The following is a 19554-nucleotide window of genomic DNA, read 5'->3' on the forward strand; positions in this document are numbered from 1 at the left end:
GTATCTTGAATCTTGCGACGGAAGACCGAGCTTTGGAGTCGAACTGTGTGAGAAGCTCGTGATATCCACGTGACTCGGACATGACTTTGTGGCGTCGTTGCTATCCTCTGGCTCGTTCTCTAACAACTGCATCCAGCTGTTTGCTGTACGACTAGTCGAAACAGCCGCCCTGAAGTCTCTGTTGTCGGCGCGCATCTTTATCCGCCTTCGTGTCCGCTCCGATACCAACGGCTTGGCTATCCCTGCCAGTTGCTACGGCGCCGATCCCCGGATACGGACAGAGGGATAGCATACACAGCTGCACGGTGTTTCCAAAGTTTAGTGAAAAATCACATTTGTAATTGCCCCGCGCTGTCTCCGAGGCTCGGACCAGCCGCTCCAGCAACATCTGAGCAGCATTTCGTCAGAGGCCGCCGCACAGATGCTGCGTTTCCAAGAGCGCGCCACCGAGTTTGCTCGAGTTCCCACCGTGGAACGTTCCCGAACTCGTCCCGGACGCTGCCCGGCACGGCGGCGGCACGCAACACGCGACCTGCACGCGATGGGCGCCACGCGGCGGTGGAAAATCGGCGCCGTCCGTGGGAGTTGGGACTTCGCGTTTTGCTCTTGACTCCCATCTTCCTCAACGCGGTCTTGAGGGTTGCGGACTCTGCGCAGGTGGGTGCCCGCCCCCGAGCCCTCTTTCTCTGCTTATTGAGCTCCCTCCAGATTCGTGGCGTCGTCAAGCATGAGGGAGAGGTGGAGGGCAGGTCTGGATGTTGAGGTGAGTCGGTGATTTGTCCATCGTCGCTGTTCACTGACTCGCTCCTGCAGATGTCATTCAGAGTCGATGGGATGGAGGGGAGACAGGCTGGGGGCAGCCGCTGCCGCGACTGCCGCTGTCCTCTGACAGCGCTGCAGCTCGTGTCACCGTGTTGCGCGGTTGCTATGATGACGTGGCAGGTGGCAACGGCGGGGAGGGCGGGTGCGCTGTTGGGCGGCGCCCATGTATATTCGAAGTAGACACCTGGATGTCTAGTAGCATAGTTGCAATATACATGATTTTCCCTAATTATGTGTGCACTGAACAGAGGACGAGGAGGAGCAGCAGCAGGCAGAGCGCAGACGCAGGCAGGCAGGCAGCAGAATGCATCCCGGACGAAGCTCCGAAATGACGTCATTTGCAAATGTTTTGGCGGATCGTTTCCAAGTTCTCGTCAAAACGGGCGCTTCCAAAAAATCCTCGTGTCTCCCTATCGTAGAGGACTTCGGGACTTTGCTCAAACATTTTGGAATCAGGGTCCCGCCAAAGATTTCGGCCAAGCCGTGCAGCCGTGTAGACTCTAGAGGATGTGGCGCGCTCCTCGACTCAAGGATCAGAAATCTTGGCTTTTAATCAGCGCCGGTAGACAATCTTGGAGCAACATGCGAGCGCTCGCATAGATCTGGGAATTTATGGACGAAGCGGTATCAAGATTGGATCGCTTCGTCGATCCTGAGGCTCGAAGCCTGCAGGGACGCCCGAATGCCCAGCGCGCCTTCATCGGAGTCAAGCACGGTGGACATGAGATCATAGGCTCATGGCTGCGTGACTGTCGGTTTTAGACGAGTCAATGGTCGCTGAGGCGAGCAGGTTCTTTGATCGCGCAGTGGTAGCGATGGACGTGCGCCCAGCGCCCATATACTTACTTCTTACGTCCATATTTCCGTGCACGGCGCCAGATTCTTGAGAGCTAGCCGACAGCTCTGCTTCCTTCAAGCCTGTGATGCGCTCTTGGTGGGGTCAAAGTCGAACCGTGAGAGGAAAATTAGACTTCCCGGCAAGTTCCGGCCGGTGTCTTGTTCGCACGTGCCAGGTCGGTGAAATTACCCCGCGGCGAGCGTCCGTCCGCTAACGACGGTGGACGACCTTGGACGACTGTGCGGGCTTTCCCAGCGGGTAGAGGCGGAAGGGGGATGGGGTTCCCCAAGCAGGGGGGGAGGACGGCAGAGACCCTCACGGTGAGGGCTAGGCGCAAAAAGCCGAGACACCTAGTATCAGGCCATGTCTCGCGGTGTCTCGCGCGGGCGCGAGGTATCCGGATGGGGTACTGTCCGGACTTCCTGATCGATGACGCCGCGTGCGCTGGCTGGTCCGCCTCCGCCCCGGTTGCTTGTCTCTGACCACCACGAGCTGCAGCACCCGTCCCCCTCGACAGCGCAGGCGCCGCGCACGCACTCTGCGCCGCCACCATGGACTCCCCCACGCAGGGGAACCCGATTGAGACCCCGCTCGGCATGCTGCTCATTGGGCTCATCATATCCTGCGCGTATGTGCTCTCGCTTCCCCTAAATCTTGCTTGCTAACCGTGCCCCCCAGGTTGTATGGTCTGAATGTGCGTGCTTGGCCTGCGCGCATCCGAGGGGGAAAGCTGACAGTCCCAGTTCCTGCAAATATACATGTACTTCCGCACGTATCCCTCGGATAGCTGGTGGTTGAAGTTCCTGGTGCGTGCTCGGCCCCTCATGCTAGCAGTCGTCTGACAGGGGTCATACAGGTCGCTTCACTGCTGTACGTCTTTTGCCCACGCCCCTTCCGAGTCTCTCGGTGCTCACGAAGTCCAGCGTACTGGATACGGCTGGCACGGCTCTCAGCGGTCATGGAGTATACACATATCTCATCATCCACTTTGGGGATCCCACTGCCATTGCGGGCATCGATACGTGCGCTTCATCCTCTACTTCGCCTCTCCGCTACTGAACAACTCTCCCTACTAGCTCCCTTGAAGTACGTTCCCTCCCTCGCCGCTACCCTCCCACAGAATGCTGATGCGTGATTCGCAGGTCGAGAGCCAGATCACCGTACGTGCAGGCCCCATCGTTGACCCGCTCATCGCTCACCCCGTCTCAGAATGTTATCACTTTTATTGTCCAAGCGTGCGCATGACTCCTCCCCATACACCCTCGACCCACTCATCCTTCCCCTCAGGTTCTACGGATACAGTCTCGTACAATGTAGGTTGTCTCGCCCTGACAGCCCTCCCCCTCTCATTTTGCTTCCGCAGTGGCCGCCGGACGGAATCTTAAATGGGCGGCATTTCTTATTGTATGAGTGCGCGCCACCCTATAATCGGCAGATGGCTAACAGCTCCCCAGTGGTTCATCGCGCTCGTCAGCTTCTGTACGCCCCTATCCAGCTAGTCTGCGCCTCCACCGACTCTGACGGTGTCCTCAGCCTTCGGGACGGCCGCGGTCGCGAACAACTTCCTGACGGCCCACTTCGAAGGCCTGACGATGAAGAATGCGCGGATTATCTCTGGATTCGCTCTTGGTGGCGCGGCGCTGTGTGATATCGTTATCACCACCGCGCTATGCATGTTTTTCTGGAGGAGCAAGACGGGGTTCAAGCCGTCAGTACACTCCGCTTCTTCATCGTGCCAACTCTGACTCGGATCTAGAACGGATAACATACTCGACAAGTTGCTCATCTTCACGATCAACCGAGGCGGCATCTCTTTGTGAGTGCTTCATTGATTATGTTTTAGGGAAGACCCTGACCCTCGTTAGTGCCGTGCAAGTGCTCAACTGCATCTTGTACTTTACGCATACAGCGCAGTTGATTTGGACACCATTCCACTTCGCGTTAAGCAAAGGTCCGTGGCTCTAAGTGCCTTGTTGAGTACAGTACACTGATGGCCTGCACCAGTTTATGTTATCTCACTAGTCGCGACGTACGTAGCGTGGTTTGTTTCATCGTCTGTTTCTCACTCCTCTACAGGTTGAACCAACGAGATACGTATCGCAACGATCATGTCTACACCGAAGACCCTGTCAGCTTCGCGCGACCTTCAACTATGTCCGCCTCCGCGAACGGGAACCAGATAGTGCGTTCTGACCTTCGCTTCGAAGACACTCGCTGACTCTGCCACCGGTTGCAGCCCCTGCAACTGAGGAGCGGAAGCGGAAGCGAAGGTGAGACAACAGGGATGTCCGTCAGCCTCAGCAAAAATTCCGAGGAGCGCTACCGCTCTTGGGGTTGATTCCCGGAGACGGGGGAACAATGGAGTGTATACAGGATTTCGCATATATATACTACACTTGTCTGCGTGGACTCGGCACTGTACATAAACCCCCAATTGTCATCGTCGTACTATACGCGCTCCTTCTACTCGTTCATGCACCCGAATCGGACTGCCTCCAGTCTTCCATCTCCCCAAGGCGTGTTCATGCATGGCTTCCCACTCGGATCACGCCTCGATTAGATGGGCACATACAGTCAGCGCAATAGAGGGCGCTCTCGTCGGCGCGCGGTGCGCTGTTGCATCAAGGACGTGATGCTCGGCACGCCATGATCAATCAGCCTCGCAGGCGCCCTTCTTTCTGACGCATCCCACGCAGCAGGGCATAAATTGTCCAGAACTTCTTGGAGCCGCGTAGCCGACCGTTCCCCACACACCCTAATGACATTGGACGTACCGAGAGAGAGGCTGCTCGTCGCGTCGGGCGTTGCGCTGGGCGTGTATGTCGGGCTGCGCGTGTTGGGCAGCCGCCTGCGGCAGAGCATGCTGGAGAAGGAGACCATCGTGTGCGAGCTCGAGCACCTTGGGAAGCCGCGCGCGGAGGGCGAGAAGCTGAAGGGGACCGCCGTGGTGTGCGGAGGCAGGTACGCAGGCCGGGGAGCGCGCGGCGGGGAGGAAGCTCACGCGCGTCTGCAGCATTGCCGGGTTGGTGGCGGCGCGTGTATTGCACGACCACTACGAGCGCGTCGTGATAATCGAGCCGGAGGGTTGGCTGGCGACGGAGGACGGGCGGCGGGTGCGCGCTTGGGAGCAGGAGAACAAGCGCTCGCGGCTCATCCAGTACGGCGCGATTCATGGTGCGTTGCTGGGGCTGCATGGCGGGATGCACGCTGACACGATGCTGCAGTCGTCCACGGTATCGGCTACCGCGCATTCAAGCGCCTCTTCGACAAGTTCGACGAGGAATGCGCGGCGTCGGGCATTGCGTGCGTTGAGCGCTTATGAGCATGCGCGGTTCTTTGCTAACGCTCTTCCTTCCTCCCAGAATCGGTCCCGCGGACTACAAGACGCACATGTGGGGCAATCCCCTCGCGGACACAGACTTGAACGACCCGACGGTCTTCACCTCGCGGCAAGGCATCGAGACCCTGCTCCGACGGCTCACGCTCGACAAGACGACGTACCCGAACATTGACTATATCGTTGGCACTGTCACCGGCCTCATCGCGAGCCCCGACGACCCAACGCGGGTAGGGAGCGTCGCGGTGACCGGCGCGGAGGGAAACTACACCGTCGACGGAACGTTCTTCGCCGACTGCACTGGCTCCGCGCAGGCGCTCAAGTGGCTGCCAGCCGCGGGTTTTGGCAAAGTCGACTCTGGCGCGAAGAAGGACAAGGACGGCCCGCTCCCGCTCGACGAGTTGAAGATCTCGTTCGACCCGAAGACGCGGTATGCGACGATGGAGTTCCCTCTGCCGCCTGACCTGCTGAAGCGGACCCCCGTGCCGGACGACGGGCGGAATACTATCTACTGCTGCCTCTCGCACCCGACGAAGAACAAGGAAAGCATATACGTGCTCAAGCGCGACGGGAACATCGGTCAGTGAAGCAGACTCGCTGAAATGTAATAACTGATCATCTTGAGCAGTACAACTATGTGTTGGACGCTGGGGCGGAGGAGAGACCCCCTCTGACCTCGACGGCTTCATCGACTTGGCGTCGAAGGTCTACACAGACAATGGGCATCCCGACTGGCTTTTCCCTCTCCTCGATACCCTGCACGAAGTTGAGGACCAGATGAAGATACACAAGGCCATCGTCCGTGCGTTGCTGCTTCGTTTACGGGGCCTATGGAAGATACTGATGCTGCTTAAGCGCCGCGCTCGTGGATCCGGTACCACCTCGCTTCCAACTTGCCCTCTAACTGGGTTGCGCTCGGAGACAGCGTCATGACGCTGACGCCTGCGTACGGGTAAGTCAATGGCTGACCATTCGAACGGATCGTACTGATATTGACATGCATTCTTAGGCAAGGCGTAGTGAAAGCTATCATGGATGCGACATGCCTCAACGAGCTGCTCGTCAATGTGAAGGAACGCGTTCCCGATGGGTTTTCTAAGAAGTTCTTCCAGTACCAAATCAACAAAACTGGGCCTCTCTGGTATGGCAATTCACTGTTCTACGACACGGGTGATGTTGACGCTCTCTCGCAGGGACCAAAATCGTCAGGCAGATTATGCGAAGGAGACGACGGTGCCCGTGCCGGGCGAAGACCGATCATACGGCGCTTTCGAGCGGTGGTATGGCTTCCGCTTCCAGCGCCTGACCTTCACGGTACGTCTACTACCATCCGTTTTTAGTGCACGCGTTTCTACCTCGTCTTGTCGACTCTCAACGTCCACCCGGGCTGAACACACGCTACAGGATCCCAGCGTTACCTCTGTCTTCTATAGCGTCATGAACATGGTCGCCCCCGGCATCGACACCCTGCAGCCCTCCATCTTAGCCAAGGTCATCTGGGATCTAATCCGGCATCCGAACGCAAACTAGGCCGAGGTACATCTTATTCCCTCTGTATCGACTGTAGTGCACGCGGAACACCCTCATTCTACCTATGTATTCGTCCCATCTCATCCCCTCATTGTGAATCCTGTACTGGTTATTTATCCCCTCGTCCCTCTTGAATGAGTGCGGTGTATGACTCTTGCCCTGCTACTCTGGGTTGCTGTCCAGGCCCCTGCCGACTATACCTTTTCGTGCGGTGTCGCCTATGTCAGCGCCGACTCGGTGAGGGTGCTTCCGCCGCGGACCACGCCCGGCTGCTTTTAGAGATGGGCAGCGAGCCGGTTCGTGCACTGCTCGCCGCAACTCGATTCCCTCCGTCAGCAAACCTTGTCCCAAATCAGTGCGCTGATCAGGCATTCTCCCTCGTTGGCAATGCCCATTGTTGATCTTGATGCAGATGTTTTTGATGCGCGCTGAGGCATGACGATCAAACTCAGCAGAGCCCGGACTCGTAAGTCACTGCGCGGTAAGACGCGCGGACAGCCCAGCGACGTCAGCGGCCACACCGCACTTAGCGGGCGCTGGGCGAGCCCAATCTCCGTCGCGCGGTGCCGAGCTTACACACTAGCGGTCCGGCGGTACTCCAGCTCGCTGACGGCGCGGGACGCGCGCCAGTACGACCGTTGCACACGGAAGCAAGTGCATCACTGCCGTGTGATAGCGAAGAAGCGTATATAATGGAAGGCCCTGCTGAAAATCATCATCCTCGCATCCATCGATTGCCCGACGACGACGACGACGGAACTACACTTTGTGACTATTCAAATCAATTTCTCTTTAGCCATGGTCAGATCAGCGTCTGAACCAGTACCTGTGCTCATCGTAAGTGAAGGGCAGGTAGCGATGACGTGCAGTGCTGACCAGTCAACCCAGGTAGGGGCTGGCGTGAGCGGGCTCATACTCGCAATATTACTGGCAAAGAACGATGTCCCCTTCCGGATTATCGAAAAGCTACCTTCCGGGGGACGTATTGGTGCGAAGGGATCCGGTGTCCAGGTCAGACTTCCGCATTCGTGTCTCGAGAACGCTTACTGAGGTCGTCTAGCCGCGCACCCAAGAGTTGCTTGAGATCATGGGCATACCATACGACGAGCTTATGGCTTCCGGCATGGGGCCACTGGAAATGCGGTTTTACGCGCCACCGGATGGACTGCAGCCTGCCAAGACGTTCCCGCTTGCTGAGCGTATGCCACCGAATCCTACTGTGCCTTATGTGAGTACGCGCTGCCTTGCATGGGATGAGAACTAAAGGCGAACTAGCCAGAGCTCGTAACTGTCAGCCAGGCAAACCTCGAAGTGCTACTCCACCGCCAGTTGAACAAGTACGGCGCACAAGTTGAATACTCCACTACGCTGCAGTCGATTAGTCAAGACGATGATAGTGTTACTGCCGTAGTAACGAAGGACGGCATTGTGGAGAGAATAGAGGCTCAATGGCTAGTTGGAGCCGACGGTGCCCGTGGTAAGTCCAGTTCTCTGAAGGTGCGCAGGGATACGAAGTCAATTGACTTCCAGGATCATCTCGAAAGTTTCTCGGCATCAACTACGTCGGCGAAAGCAGACCAGGCGACAAAATATTCATAGCGGACGTGACTGTTCCCGGAAACTTTCCTCGCGATGTGAGTTCGTTGCACGGCCCCTATGCCTCGATATGACGCGTTGCAGTATTGGCATGCATGGGGCCAGTTCCACACGTCGGCGTGCGTCTGCCGGCTACATTCCATGCATCCAGCCACTAATTGCCTGACAGCGTCGGCCTCCTTCCTCTCGGCGGCGGCGATCCGACGCATTTCCAGCTGCATCTTATGGGCCCCGAAATTGATTGCGAGATAGTCAAGACACCGCAGGACGTGAAGGATCACTTTTACAAAATTAGCAATCGGAAAGACATCGTAATCGAAGACGTGCGGTGGATGACGACGTGGACGTATGTCTGTTGCTGGTTCCCCCTCGTCCCTCTGCTGACCTCATACGCAGAGCGAACGTACGATTAGCGGATCGCATGCAGGTTGGCCGCTGCATATTGGCAGGCGGTGCGTCATAAAATAAGTATCTTCTATCGACGTGTCATTGACGAGACCGCAGATGCTGCACACTGCCATTCACCGGCTGGAGCGCAAGGCATGAATACCGGTTTACAAGATTCGGTGCGTTGCAGAACACATTATCAGACATCGTTCTGACATGCTCCCAGTTCAATTTAGCCTGGAAATTGGCCGCCGTCGTGAAGAGCACCAGTCCTCCCTCTATCCTGGCGTCCTATGAAGCCGAACGCTATCCTGTTATTTCTGCAATGCTGCAGATCTCCAACGACATGCACTCTCGCCTCTTCGCCCGCGAGGCACCGAAGGAAGGAGACGCAGAGCCCTTCCATCACCCGGACAGCACGCACCAGCTCGGCGTGAATTATCGCCATAGCCCCATCATCCTTGACGAGCGATACACACAGAAGGGAGAGGCACCTGCGCCTTACCAACGTGCAGGCCGATTACGCGCGGGCGACCGAGCGCCAGACGCGCCGGGAGCCAACGGGACGCGCCTGTTTTCTCTCCTGGGCGTGCAGCGGCACCGAGCGCTGGTATTCATACCGAAAAGTGCAGATACTGGGCTACTTCAGGCCGTCAAAAACGCTGCGGGAGGCACTTGGGATGTAGTGGCGGTGATTCCGCAAGGCGTGGAGGCACCAGCAGATGTGCATTCCGTATTCGTCGACAACGCGGAAGGTGTCGCTTTCGGAGTGTACGAGGTAGGGGACGATCCCTTGGCCTTCATTGTACGCCCAGACGGTATGATTGGCGCAGTTCTCCTGTCGACAGATGGTGTGCAGCGCTATCTCGAAGTACTCCGTGGCGGAGCCAGGCCCAAATAGACCCCACGCCTTAATCAGCCAGTCGAGCATGTATCCCTTTCCCTATGTTTATGTCGACGAACGCAGAATTCCAAGATTTAGCAAACATATCGATTCCCAAGCCCAACATCATTACGAGTGAACGAAAAACGCCGTCCCAGTGACCGCCGGGATATGGAACGTGCAGCCACCGGGACTGCGCGCGAGCTGTAAGTATGTACAGTAGGCGCCAGGCATAAGGTGATCGAGAGAGGGAGCAACAAAGTACATGAGGGTATACAACGTCAGGGTGAAAGTACAGCCCAGGGTATCTACATCAACGAGGTAGGGACTGCGAAGCAGCGTGAGCGCCATAGCATCCGTACTACAGCACTCAGTGGGCGTTGAGACGGCGGTTGTTAGCATGCGCGCGCTTCGACACGGAGCGCTTCTTCTCGCTGCGCTTGCGCTGGCGGCACTGCTTGGTCGCGCTGGACTGCGGCGCGCTCGCGGACGACGTCGGCTCAGACCACTCCGAGGTCGAGGCGTCGCCCGAGCCGTTGTTGTCGCCCGAGCTGGCGGCGCCGTTGTTGCTGTCGCCGCCATTGTTGTTGCCGGAGTCACCGTTGCCACCGTCGTTGTCACCGGAATCGCCGTTGTCACCCGAGTTCGAGTTGTCGCCGCCCGAGTTGCCACCGCTGGTAGCGCCATCCCAGACCGCGGGGCCAGGCACCTTGAAGCTGGAGATCTGGCCGTCCTGGTAGAGCTGACGGCGAGTGAGCAAAGGAATCAACGCTGAAAGAGAATCTACGTACGTCGAAGTTGGCGAAGTCGCCGTTGGGGTCGTACAGCTGGCCGGCCTGGGTACCCTCGGGAAGCGTGGTCGTGCCGTCGCCAGTGACGTCGAGCTGCACGCACGCGATGTAGCCCTGCGGGCCCGAGGTGCCGTCGCCGTCCTTCTTCGGGTTGTGGAGGGCGTAGAGCTCGTGGCGGAGGATGTAGCCGCCAGGGGCGAGGCCAGCGGGGATGTTAACCGTCCACTTGGAACCGTCTTGGATCATCTTGGCAGCTGCCCAGAGACCAGGGCCATCAGGGTGGTAAGGTTCGGGCTTGGAAGCGAGCGCATTGCGCAAGTCATCGGAGATGGTCTGCGAGAAGTCGATGCCGAACTCATCGATCTTCGTCCAACCGGCGTTTGTGACGTCCGCATCCTTGCAGTCACCGTTGCAGGACGTGAGGTAGTCTATGATGGGACCCGTACTGCATCATATGATGAGTGGGCGAAGAGAATGCTGAGGCAAGATCAACATACCCGTGAACCCATGCCTGCGCGCCATCCGGGACGGACGTAACCCAAGTAAGCTCGGAGGTGGAGCCAGACCACTGAAGCGTAACCGAGCTGCCCGCAGCGACGGTAAGCGACGAAGGGGCACCTGCGCTACCGAAGCCCTCGCAGGACATCTTCCTGTACGGCTATCAGTGCCCGTTTCAATACGGCGCCAGCAGTGTCGCGATGCCACATGCACTGGCCCCAAATGGTGTACTCACGAGTTGTCCGAGAAGTCGCCCGGGAGAACGTAGGCTTGCTCGCTGGCCTTGTACATCTTGCGGATGGGCGTGTCCGTGTTCGCCTTGTCACCATCGTAGTAGAGCTAGATCACTGATCAGCAATGCACGTTTGGCCAGGAGCTCGGACGACATACGTTGGGCGCAATCTTTGTGTTGCCGTCGGCATATACGTTGAACAGCTGGCCGTGGGCGTTCACGGTTGCCAGGAAGGGGAGGAGGGAAACGAGAGCTGCGAGCTTGAACATGATGTCGTAGGTGGCAATACAGCGGCTCGAAGTTGGGTTGCTTGGGAGTGCGAGAGACCCAGAGAGATAGAGCAAGCGAAGGGAGTATGAACGAGGGGATGAAGCGAGGGGAAGGAGCGACAAGCTCGAGGGAGGGGTCGTAACGAGAGGGAAAACCAAGAGACGCGTTGCGGTGTTTTATGCTCCTCACCTCATGATTGATAGCATCAATGCTTGGCGCCCGAAGTTCAACTTGCAACGTGACTGGACCAACAACCGCGATGAAGCGAGGCATTATGGCTGCCTAGGCAGCTATTGCTAGGTATTTCTCATTAGACATGTTGATTCATGAAGGATACCGTCGTGTGCATATTCTGCATAGTAGTACCCTTCTTCCAGGATTGAGAGCAAATCCATGTCATTCATGCCAAGCCCCACTTGGCCATGATTGGGACCCTAGATTTAGGGAGTCGAATCTCGGAGGTGCTGAAGGACTTGCTAAGATCGACGATGGTGGGAAGAGACAAGGTCGCTGTGCGCCCAGACAGATCGGGCCGAGAGTCGAAAGAGCACGTGACATCCTCCAATTACCGTTTTTGGTCAAAAAAGAACAATGGTCCCTATGAGCGGGTGACTCTTTCCCGGACGCACGTCCATGACACAACGCTCTTCGCGGATACAACAAGCCGACAATCGAAGCCAGACAACGGGCGTCGGTGTGCAGCAAGCCATGGGCGCCAGCTCGGCTATCCATCTGAAGTACGATTACATTCAATCCTGTAAGCAGATAAACGAGGCCTACAGATAGTAGTATATATACAGTTGACTTGAGTCTCATCAGTTGTGCGAGATCTTGAGCAAAGCAAATGATAATTGGTCATGCATCGTCGTCAGCGTTCATCAAAACATCCTCTCGTAGCTCGTCAGGCGTCTTCAAGTTCCCACTTCTTCTTCTTCTCCGCGACGTTCCCAAGAGCATTCCCATCCGCGGAGAACTCGTATACGGGGGGCTTGTCCGCGGGAGGAGACGCGCGATGGGCACGTCGCCGACGCACGAGGATTATAATCCACGCAATCATCGCAAAGAGCCAGATGCCTGGGGTTATCCGCATGAGTCCACACGAATGTATAGTAGATCACTGGGGAGACGCACTTCCGACTACGATGCCAACGATGGCGCCGATGGCAGCTGGGCTGAGATTCTTGCCCGACGACTCGACGTAAACCATCGGCTCGCATTCCTGGGTGTACTGCACGCCAGTCGCGATGCCCGTGCCAGTGGTGCTGACGGGGTACGCTGAGCAGTACGACGCTGAGAGCGTGCGGGTCGTATCGGCCTGCGCGCCCGCAGCGATGGCGAGGGCGGCTAGGGCCAGACCGAGAAGGTTGGCGGACATTTCGAGTTTGATACGGAGGCGATGAATAGAGACGCGGCGGCGCTAGGAGAAATGGGAAGGACGGAAAAGGTTGACCTCCTTTATATGTAGCAGTCATCTTCATCATGGCGCCAATTGCGCAACGGAGCTGTGCTCTTACCAGATATCTCCACAGACGGGTCGTCGAAACGCGCCTAGCCCATGCATCTGCAACTGATCTCTTCAGTACTTGCCAAGAAATGCTGTGCAGTGTCAGCTTTAATGGAGTCGCAGAGAGTTCGAGAGGCCGATGCCATTAGGTAGTGGAGACGTATGAGACCCATAGTGCACAGATGACCTCCCAAGCCATGGCCAAAACAAGAATAAGGCTGCAAGGTTTCGGAACATTCGGAAATTCACCCATCGGTACAAACGGGACGACGAGAACATCTTTCCGCATCCCTTTCGCTGGCGACGAGGCTCACGCTGTAGTTTTTGCTCTACAGTACATTGAAGACTGTGGTCCTGTGAGCGATGATGTAGGGAGCTGTTGATTAAAATTGTGGACTTTCCTGACACGTAGAGGCATGTGCCCATCGAGAGAGCACAGACGCTGATGCACGAAGAACTGCGAGCGTTTTCGACTTGGTCTTCGGCCTTGTCTTCGATCGCGCGAGCTGCCTGAAGACCCCGTCTACAGGACTTGACCAGTAAATGCCCGCTCTGGATTTATCAGCGGCGCATCAAGACCCACCGCACTGACAGGCGATGGACAAGCATATCATATCTACTAAGGGCCCTTGAGGTGAGGGAGAGTCAAGCCGCACCTACGCTCTCGAACGCGCGTCGGAGGGCAAGCCAAGAACGTTCGGCTGACAGCCCGGAATTTGAGTCCTTTAATCGCTCGGAATCGCACATGGCAACTTCACGAGCAGCTCGCGCTGCCGGTCGTCAGTCTCTTGCGAGGCGGACACGCGCACCGCATGTGAATCGAGAGGATCTTCAATCAGGCTGGTCTTCATGAATGTTCGGCGGCAATGAGTACCTGCCTTGCTGGGAGGAGCCGCTTGTGCTGTTGCGGAGCGCAGGCCGAGAATATGGGCTTCGACGTCGCTCCGCTGCTGTACCTAGCTGGCGCTACAGACGGCGAGGCAAGGTCTTCTGGCAGGGTTCTAGCAGAAGAACTGATTTTCGCGCCTTGAGGTCGAAGGGAAGCCCGACAGCCCGCGCGAGGACGTCAATTGAGCGGAAGACCTCGAAGCCACCCGTGCGAGGCCGCGTCCAAGCAGCGCAGCAATTCATACAGAGCGCAGCCATGTAGTAGAATATGAAGCCTTCGAGAGAGCCCCAGCAACAGACTTCGCGGGAGAAGAATGAGCAGAAACGCGGCCTGCGCGCAGTGGCGTGTGCAAGGCTATTGTTTAAGTCCCGGGAAAGTGGCACCGGATGACCGGGAGGCGCAGCAGCATTTCGCCCTCGAGGGCGCGCGAGTAGAACCTAGCCGACCAGGCACTGGGAGCAGAATTTGCAGTAGTTGAACCTTGAGCTTCATGAGGGTTCAGGGAGAGCCGAGATGATGGGTCGGCGAAGGATAAGCGCAATGCCTATTACGGATAAAAGGTTCGGCATCTGCCGTACACCCTCAGAAAGGCGAGTACGAGGTGAACTTCGTGGGAGCCCATGTGAGGTGCGCGAGCATTACTTGTGGATTCATATATTCTGTTGGGATGCAGATCAAGAACATCGACAATGAATAACCCGTCGTTACACGGTCACCATATAATATGTACACGCAGAGGCATACCCTGGCTAAACTAATGCAATCAACCGTCCATTACGGAGATACAGAGCGCGCTGAGGACGGCAACAGTAGAAGGGACGAGAAGAGACAAAGGGGAAAAGGGGAGAAGATATCGGACGGTGGGTGAAGGAATTATGGGAGGTGAACGAAAGAAGAAGGTATGGGTCAGAACCGCGATCGAATGAAACCCGGTATGCGACAGGACCGCTGGTCCCCTAAGGCGCCCGTACGAAACAACAAAGTGTCTATCCTGACAGCATTCGCAGGGAATATCACCAGCCGTACAACGTCAGACCAGCCAGCCCAAAATGAGCATTTGTCAAGGACTGACTGCCGTGCGACAATCACTTCTCATCCGCGCATACGCACGAAAGAACGCTCCTACGCGCCGCCAACCACTGATCGCCTCTGTTCGGGCGCGTCACGCTCGCGATCGCGCTCAAACGACGAAGGGGCCAAGATCTGCCCCGGCGACGTGCGTCCCGTCTCGTACGCTCCGCCTACAGGGGGCTGCGTCGCCAGCGGGGACGTCACGCCTGCGTAGTACGGCGCGTACGGTGTGCGCGGAGGCTCCTGGCTGTTGGGAGCCGGCGAGTAGTGCACGAAGTTGACCGAATTCACGGAGCCCACCGACCCCGCCGATGACGGCGCGGGGCTCATCTCGACGGGCGGGCCATGCTGAGGCGGCTGCGTGTACCCTTCCGTGCTGCCATCGTCGTAGCGCCGAAAGCCAGCGGGGGGCGTGGCCGAGTCGCGCTTGATGATGCCCTTCTCCTTACGCTTCTTCGCCTGCACGTGACCCTCCTTCTTTGCGCGCGAGCGGGCGAAACGGAGGCCGCAGCTGGGAAGAGGGCGGGTAAGTACAACAATTATGTTGTAAGAGCGAGGGCGACGTACGCGTTGCAGAGCTCCTTCTTCCCGCTCGGGCCCTTGCGCCACTCCGGGCTCGATGTCGTCTTGCAGCTTGAGCACTTGAGAACGCCCATGGGGCGGTTGCTGCTCGCGCCACTGTTGCTGCGACTCGCGGAAGATTCCCGAGTCTGCCCAGGACTCACGCGTCGCTTCGGTGGCGGTACTTCATCGCCAGGTGACAAGGGGCGGCCTTCAGCATCGCCGGCTGGCGGGTACGCGGGCTGGGAAGTAGGCCAAGGTTGACCTTGCGGAGGATATGTGCCAGCACGTTGGTGATCGATGGAGGATGAAGGTGCGGAGGAGGGTGGGGGCTGCGACTGCCCTTGCCACTGCCCAGGCTGTGCCCATCGTGGTGAAGAGTACGGGTCCGGAGTTGCCGAGTTCGGCTGGGAAGGAGGCAAGTAGGTACCAGGTGGAGGGTTCACTGCAAGTGGGGGCTGAGCGCCATAGCCGTGGTTCTGGTCGTAATATGGAGGCTGGGGAGGAGCGTAGGCAGTCTGGCCGTACGCTTGCATGGAGGTCGGGGTAGAGGAGGTGCGCGAGGGTGCGTTAACCTTGTGACAGGCGAAGACGATGGAACCTAAGTAGTCCTCGGTCAGAACGTGGTCACCTGGAGCGAGGGGGGCGCTTACCATGAGGGATGAAGATGCTCTCTACGTCCGCGCCAATGCCAGGCATGGTTTGCATGGAGCGGAAGCGCCGAGTACAGCTAGTCTTCGCATCAGTCTCCCCTGGTGAGCCGCCCATGGCGACCTTTTCAGCGAGGCGAGAAAAATCCCTGCCCATGGGCCCGTGGCCCTGGTCTGGAGGCCAGCTGAGCATGAGCTGGCGTTCCTGCTGGTTCGAGAGTATCTGAAACACTCGTATTCCGCTGCCTGCCTGCGGCACGCAGACGAGAAGGCGGCGAAAGAGGAGCTGGAAGTGATCGAGGGTCATGACGGGCGTGCCGCACCAGTTGGGATTGCTGCCCTCGTCGTTATCTTTGCCGGGTTCCTGCTCGACGATAGAGTGTATAAAGCAAAGCACGAGGCCCTCGGCGGCCCAGTTGATCACTATGTCCACGGGCATATAGTCGGAATCGGTGGCGGCGACCTTGATGTCGCCCTCAGAGCCCAGCTGCTTGCGAACATAGGCGAGGCGGCTGAAGCGGACGCGGGTGACGCTACCATGAAGGGTACGACTGTCGAGGACGCTGCCGAGATCTTGCTTGGCAGAGGCTTGCTCGTCTGGATGGACGAACTGGAGAAGGGACTTGCCGACGAGCTGTTCAGCCTGCTGTTCGAGATGGCTGGCGAATGTGGGGTCGAGGTAAATGAACTGGAGGTCGGCGGAGAGGAGCGCCCAGTCTGAAATGCAATCAGCGGGATTCCCAAAGGGAGGGCCAGATCAAGAGCGAGTCGATCGTGATCGAGCGCAAGCACGAGCACTCACAGCAGCGCGTCTCGCCGACTTTGGGCAGCGCCGGCGCCGGCTGCGACGTTGCGGTCTGCGCGCGCGACATAGCGGCTGGGTGGCTCAGGGTGTCGGTGCTGCAGGAGGCAGCAGGGGGCAATGTCGACGCTGTTGACGACTACGGAATCTCTTTTGGACGCGGGGGTCTAGCTACGCCCTGGGCGCTCTACGCGGTGATCGACGTCGACGAGGACGACGGCGAGGACACACAATGGCTCGACGCCGATGATGTTGGTGATCAAGAGGAGTCCGAAGGGCGAAAGGGGCGTGCGCGATGCCCACAAAAGGGAATTCCGCGCAAAATGCTGACAAACTTCCCAAACCGGCACGTTCCGCGGCGAGACGTCCGAGGGCGCGTCGGCGGGCATGTTTTGCGGGCGTCGTCGCCGTCGTTGGCGGCGAGCGGGGGTGCGCGCCCGACGTCTTTGCCTTTTCAGGGCACTTCATTATGTGTCCTTCGATCGTGATCGCGCGTTGTGAAGATCGACCACCTCTTTATCCATCACCGATCCCATGGCAAGACCGCCGAAGAACATCTGGGTCGCTGCTGGTGACGGCGACCTCGCACGCGTCCAGGTTCGTCGTTGACGAGGTCACCCACCCGCATCACTCATTCGCGTGCAGGAACTCATCGAGGGCGAATGTATGCGCGCTGCACGGCCCTCACCATCGCATGCGCTAACGTAGACTAGCCCTGTCCCCCAATGTGCCCGATGAGAACACGTACACGCCCATGTAAACCCAGCCGTTCGCCCCTCCGCGTCGGCTCACAGATCCCAGGCATGCAGCCGCCTCGTACGGTCAGCTCCAGGTCCTTGAGTACTTGATCTCAAGAGGTGCGATCCCTCCTGGCTTTACGGACGCACCGATCTAATTCTTCTCATTGCAGGTGGAGATGTCAATGTGACGGACTCTGATGGCGACACACCGCTGTACACCGTCGAGGACATCCCCACCGCCCAGTGGCTCGTCAATCATGGCGCCACCGTCGTCCGCACAAATAACGAAGGCTTATCGGTGCGCTTCAGCCATAGCTTCATATCCCGTCGCGCCATCCTGATCCTTCTTCCCAGCCCATTGACCACCTCCGCGAAGACTTTGAAGAGGTCGCCACCTTCCTCGAGGGCCTCGTCAGCGGTCAGGCCAACGGCGCGTCAACAAATGGCAATGCAACAACAATCCCCCTACCTCCTGCACCACACCTGCAACAACAACCCTCACAACATTCGCAAAATGCCGCCTCCGAGGCGCTCACGTCCAATCTCATGGCGTCCGTCCAGGACATCATGGCTCGCGCCGAAGCAGAAGGTCGAGAGCCGGATGAGGACGAACTTCGTGCGGCAGTTAGTCGTACCGTGCTGGAGGGTGTGGTGCAGGGATTCGACATGAGCGAGGCGGATAATGGTGCGCGTGAAGAGTCGGCGGAGAAGAGGCAGCGAGGTGATGGAGGTACTTGAGGAGCAGACCGAGCAGGGGCTGTACTGTACTTGTATCGGCCTGTGTCCGTGTGTATCTACTATTCACCGGCATGACCGCCAGAAAAGGGTCGCTGGCTTCTCATCCATTTGACGTCTGAATCACAAACTCGGTGGTCAAAATAAGAAATGGTGTTCAAGTCCATCGAAAGCTTTCCACACCACGACATTGGATAATGTGCAACTCGCCAACCTTTGATAATAAGCAGTGGTCAACCATTCTAAGCCCGACCACTGCCCAAGTCCTAGCCGGTAATCTTTCTTGAAAGATGAAGTCTACTAAGGCTACTCTCGAGCAGGAGAACAATCAAATTTCGCCACCCTATGCGACCCATGCGCTATAAAGCCGCACAGAGTGTGGGTCATATATCCTCCAAGATCAGACCGCGCAGCAGCGAGCATCAAAGGACCATACAGTCTGACGAAAGCAAAACGAAAGACTCGGCCGGATTTGACGGTAAAATCGTGGGAAGTCGAGGAGCATGGCAAATCACGTGTAGCACGCCTCTCGACGCCCACAACTCAATTCATCAAACAGAACAGTGCTCCTGCGTCTTCCCGCGGACCACCACACAAATTCAGCGCAGTCTGAATACCTATGGCAGATGATATCGTTCTATATTACATTCCCCACGATTGTGTCGCCCCAAGGATACCCCAAAGCCCAAATCGAACCGTAGAAGCTGAAAAGCATGCTCTCGTGAAGGACGTAAATACAGAGTCGTGAAGTCGAAGCTGCCATAGGTTATTGGACTAAGTCGACCATGGTCTGGTAGCGACACACACCTCGGTTAGGACTAGCTACAATCAGGCGCGCTCGGTCCAGCGTGCAGATGGTTGCGGGGATTTTGCAGTACGCCTCCACAAAGAGGGCTCGGCACCTGCAGCATTGAGTCAGCTCATTCATGCCTCCTCGTCCGCAATTCTAAGGGTGCGTACCAATTGCGCGTGATGGTAGGGCTTGATTGTCCCTGCGTAGGGGCGTCGCATCCCCGCGCTTGAGCTTGAACTGCTTCAGGCCCTTAACCGGCGCGGCATCTACCATGGCCACAAGGAGTAGCACGAAAGCGACGAGCAGGATATGAACGCGAAAGAACATCGTGTCGAAGTTTCGTTTCCGGGTGAACCTGGGCTTGTCGTGTCGAAGCGGGGAGGCGGACAAAACTGGTGTCCTCTACGGGCCTTTATACGCTACTCGAGAACTAGTGGATATTTGTGAGCTTTGCATGGATCGCGCGAGGACAAACGATAAGAGACTAGCATCCCATGCGGTCGACAGTTTGTTCTACCGTGTCGTGAGAGAGGCATTATATGTTCGGGGCCGGCCAAACAGCGAGATAATCCGGCCACGCCCTGCTCGAAAGTTGAACGTGCGGGCCGCTGAATGTCGGCGGCGA

General features: G+C 57.6%; 11 protein-coding genes across 11 annotated transcripts; 5 read left to right on the forward strand and 6 right to left on the reverse strand.

The window, feature by feature from the left end:
• Positions 1-151: 151 nt before the first annotated feature.
• Positions 152-1132, reverse strand: SCHCODRAFT_02732484 (uncharacterized protein; the record flags this gene model as incomplete). Its single annotated transcript, XM_003031838.1, has 3 exons — positions 152-298; positions 420-1006; positions 1069-1132. 3 exons carry the CDS (start codon positions 1130-1132, stop codon positions 152-154), a joined length of 798 nt encoding a protein of 265 aa, XP_003031884.1.
• A 921-nt stretch (positions 1133-2053) lies between these two features.
• On the forward strand, positions 2054-4209 carry SCHCODRAFT_02625428 (uncharacterized protein). The gene is made up of 17 exons (XM_003032282.3): positions 2054-2288; positions 2339-2354; positions 2404-2466; positions 2517-2530; positions 2584-2682; positions 2737-2746; positions 2803-2820; positions 2870-2895; positions 2948-2973; positions 3024-3064; positions 3115-3139; positions 3194-3368; positions 3417-3476; positions 3526-3611; positions 3665-3689; positions 3737-3842; positions 3897-4209. The coding sequence occupies exons 1-17, from the start codon at positions 2212-2214 to the stop codon at positions 3996-3998; spliced, it is 969 nt and encodes a 322-aa protein (XP_003032328.1). The 5' UTR covers positions 2054-2211; the 3' UTR covers positions 3999-4209.
• On the forward strand, positions 4117-6527 carry SCHCODRAFT_02732511 (uncharacterized protein; the record flags this gene model as incomplete). Its single annotated transcript, XM_050347134.1, has 9 exons — positions 4117-4621; positions 4674-4834; positions 4885-4963; positions 5023-5576; positions 5623-5799; positions 5853-5949; positions 6007-6138; positions 6191-6311; positions 6402-6527. Exons 1-9 carry the CDS (start codon positions 4419-4421, stop codon positions 6525-6527), a joined length of 1650 nt encoding a protein of 549 aa, XP_050199955.1. The 5' UTR covers positions 4117-4418.
• Positions 6528-7325: 798 nt separating this feature from the next.
• SCHCODRAFT_02503471 (uncharacterized protein) lies at positions 7326-9411 on the forward strand (the record flags this gene model as incomplete). The annotated part of the gene is made up of 10 exons (XM_003032280.2): positions 7326-7364; positions 7416-7538; positions 7588-7755; positions 7803-8004; positions 8058-8161; positions 8208-8242; positions 8293-8469; positions 8520-8575; positions 8628-8689; positions 8737-9411. The coding sequence occupies 10 exons, from the start codon at positions 7326-7328 to the stop codon at positions 9409-9411; spliced, it is 1641 nt and encodes a 546-aa protein (XP_003032326.1).
• Positions 9412-9417: 6 nt separating this feature from the next.
• SCHCODRAFT_02625433 (uncharacterized protein) lies at positions 9418-11343 on the reverse strand. Its single transcript, XM_003031837.2, has 5 exons — positions 11073-11343; positions 10918-11021; positions 10682-10834; positions 10185-10629; positions 9418-10135 (listed from the first exon to the last, which is right to left on the reverse strand). Exons 1-5 carry the CDS (start codon positions 11181-11183, stop codon positions 9764-9766), a joined length of 1185 nt encoding a protein of 394 aa, XP_003031883.1. The 5' UTR covers positions 11184-11343; the 3' UTR covers positions 9418-9763.
• A 742-nt stretch (positions 11344-12085) lies between these two features.
• On the reverse strand, positions 12086-12564 carry SCHCODRAFT_01352302 (uncharacterized protein; the record flags this gene model as incomplete). Its single annotated transcript, XM_003031836.2, has 2 exons — positions 12316-12564; positions 12086-12258 (listed from the first exon to the last, which is right to left on the reverse strand). The coding sequence occupies exons 1-2, from the start codon at positions 12557-12559 to the stop codon at positions 12086-12088; spliced, it is 417 nt and encodes a 138-aa protein (XP_003031882.1). The 5' UTR covers positions 12560-12564.
• A 144-nt stretch (positions 12565-12708) lies between these two features.
• Positions 12709-13327, reverse strand: SCHCODRAFT_02284949 (uncharacterized protein). Its single transcript, XM_050342278.1, has one exon. The coding sequence runs from the start codon at positions 13112-13114 to the stop codon at positions 12797-12799; it is 318 nt and encodes a 105-aa protein (XP_050199956.1). The 5' UTR covers positions 13115-13327; the 3' UTR covers positions 12709-12796.
• Positions 13307-13884, forward strand: SCHCODRAFT_02284942 (uncharacterized protein). Its single transcript, XM_050342277.1, has one exon. It carries the CDS (start codon positions 13542-13544, stop codon positions 13836-13838), a length of 297 nt encoding a protein of 98 aa, XP_050199957.1. The 5' UTR covers positions 13307-13541; the 3' UTR covers positions 13839-13884.
• Positions 13885-14219: 335 nt separating this feature from the next.
• SCHCODRAFT_02625438 (uncharacterized protein) lies at positions 14220-16952 on the reverse strand. Its single transcript, XM_050345296.1, has 4 exons — positions 16662-16952; positions 15863-16576; positions 15216-15810; positions 14220-15159 (listed from the first exon to the last, which is right to left on the reverse strand). The coding sequence occupies exons 1-4, from the start codon at positions 16729-16731 to the stop codon at positions 14700-14702; spliced, it is 1839 nt and encodes a 612-aa protein (XP_050199958.1). The 5' UTR covers positions 16732-16952; the 3' UTR covers positions 14220-14699.
• A 199-nt stretch (positions 16953-17151) lies between these two features.
• On the forward strand, positions 17152-18258 carry SCHCODRAFT_02625441 (ankyrin). The gene is made up of 6 exons (XM_050345297.1): positions 17152-17258; positions 17307-17325; positions 17375-17417; positions 17463-17518; positions 17572-17699; positions 17756-18258. Exons 1-6 carry the CDS (start codon positions 17196-17198, stop codon positions 18137-18139), a joined length of 693 nt encoding a protein of 230 aa, XP_050199959.1. The 5' UTR covers positions 17152-17195; the 3' UTR covers positions 18140-18258.
• A 378-nt stretch (positions 18259-18636) lies between these two features.
• SCHCODRAFT_02625443 (uncharacterized protein) lies at positions 18637-19347 on the reverse strand. The gene is made up of 3 exons (XM_003031834.3): positions 19097-19347; positions 18944-19038; positions 18637-18892 (listed from the first exon to the last, which is right to left on the reverse strand). The coding sequence occupies exons 1-2, from the start codon at positions 19254-19256 to the stop codon at positions 18965-18967; spliced, it is 234 nt and encodes a 77-aa protein (XP_003031880.1). The 5' UTR covers positions 19257-19347; the 3' UTR covers positions 18637-18892; positions 18944-18964.
• Positions 19348-19554: the final 207 nt, after the last annotated feature.

Source organism: Schizophyllum commune (assembly GCF_000143185.2).
Source record: "Schizophyllum commune H4-8 unplaced genomic scaffold SCHCOscaffold_6, whole genome shotgun sequence".
In the NCBI taxonomy this organism is placed as follows: Eukaryota; Fungi; Basidiomycota; class Agaricomycetes; order Agaricales; family Schizophyllaceae; genus Schizophyllum; species Schizophyllum commune.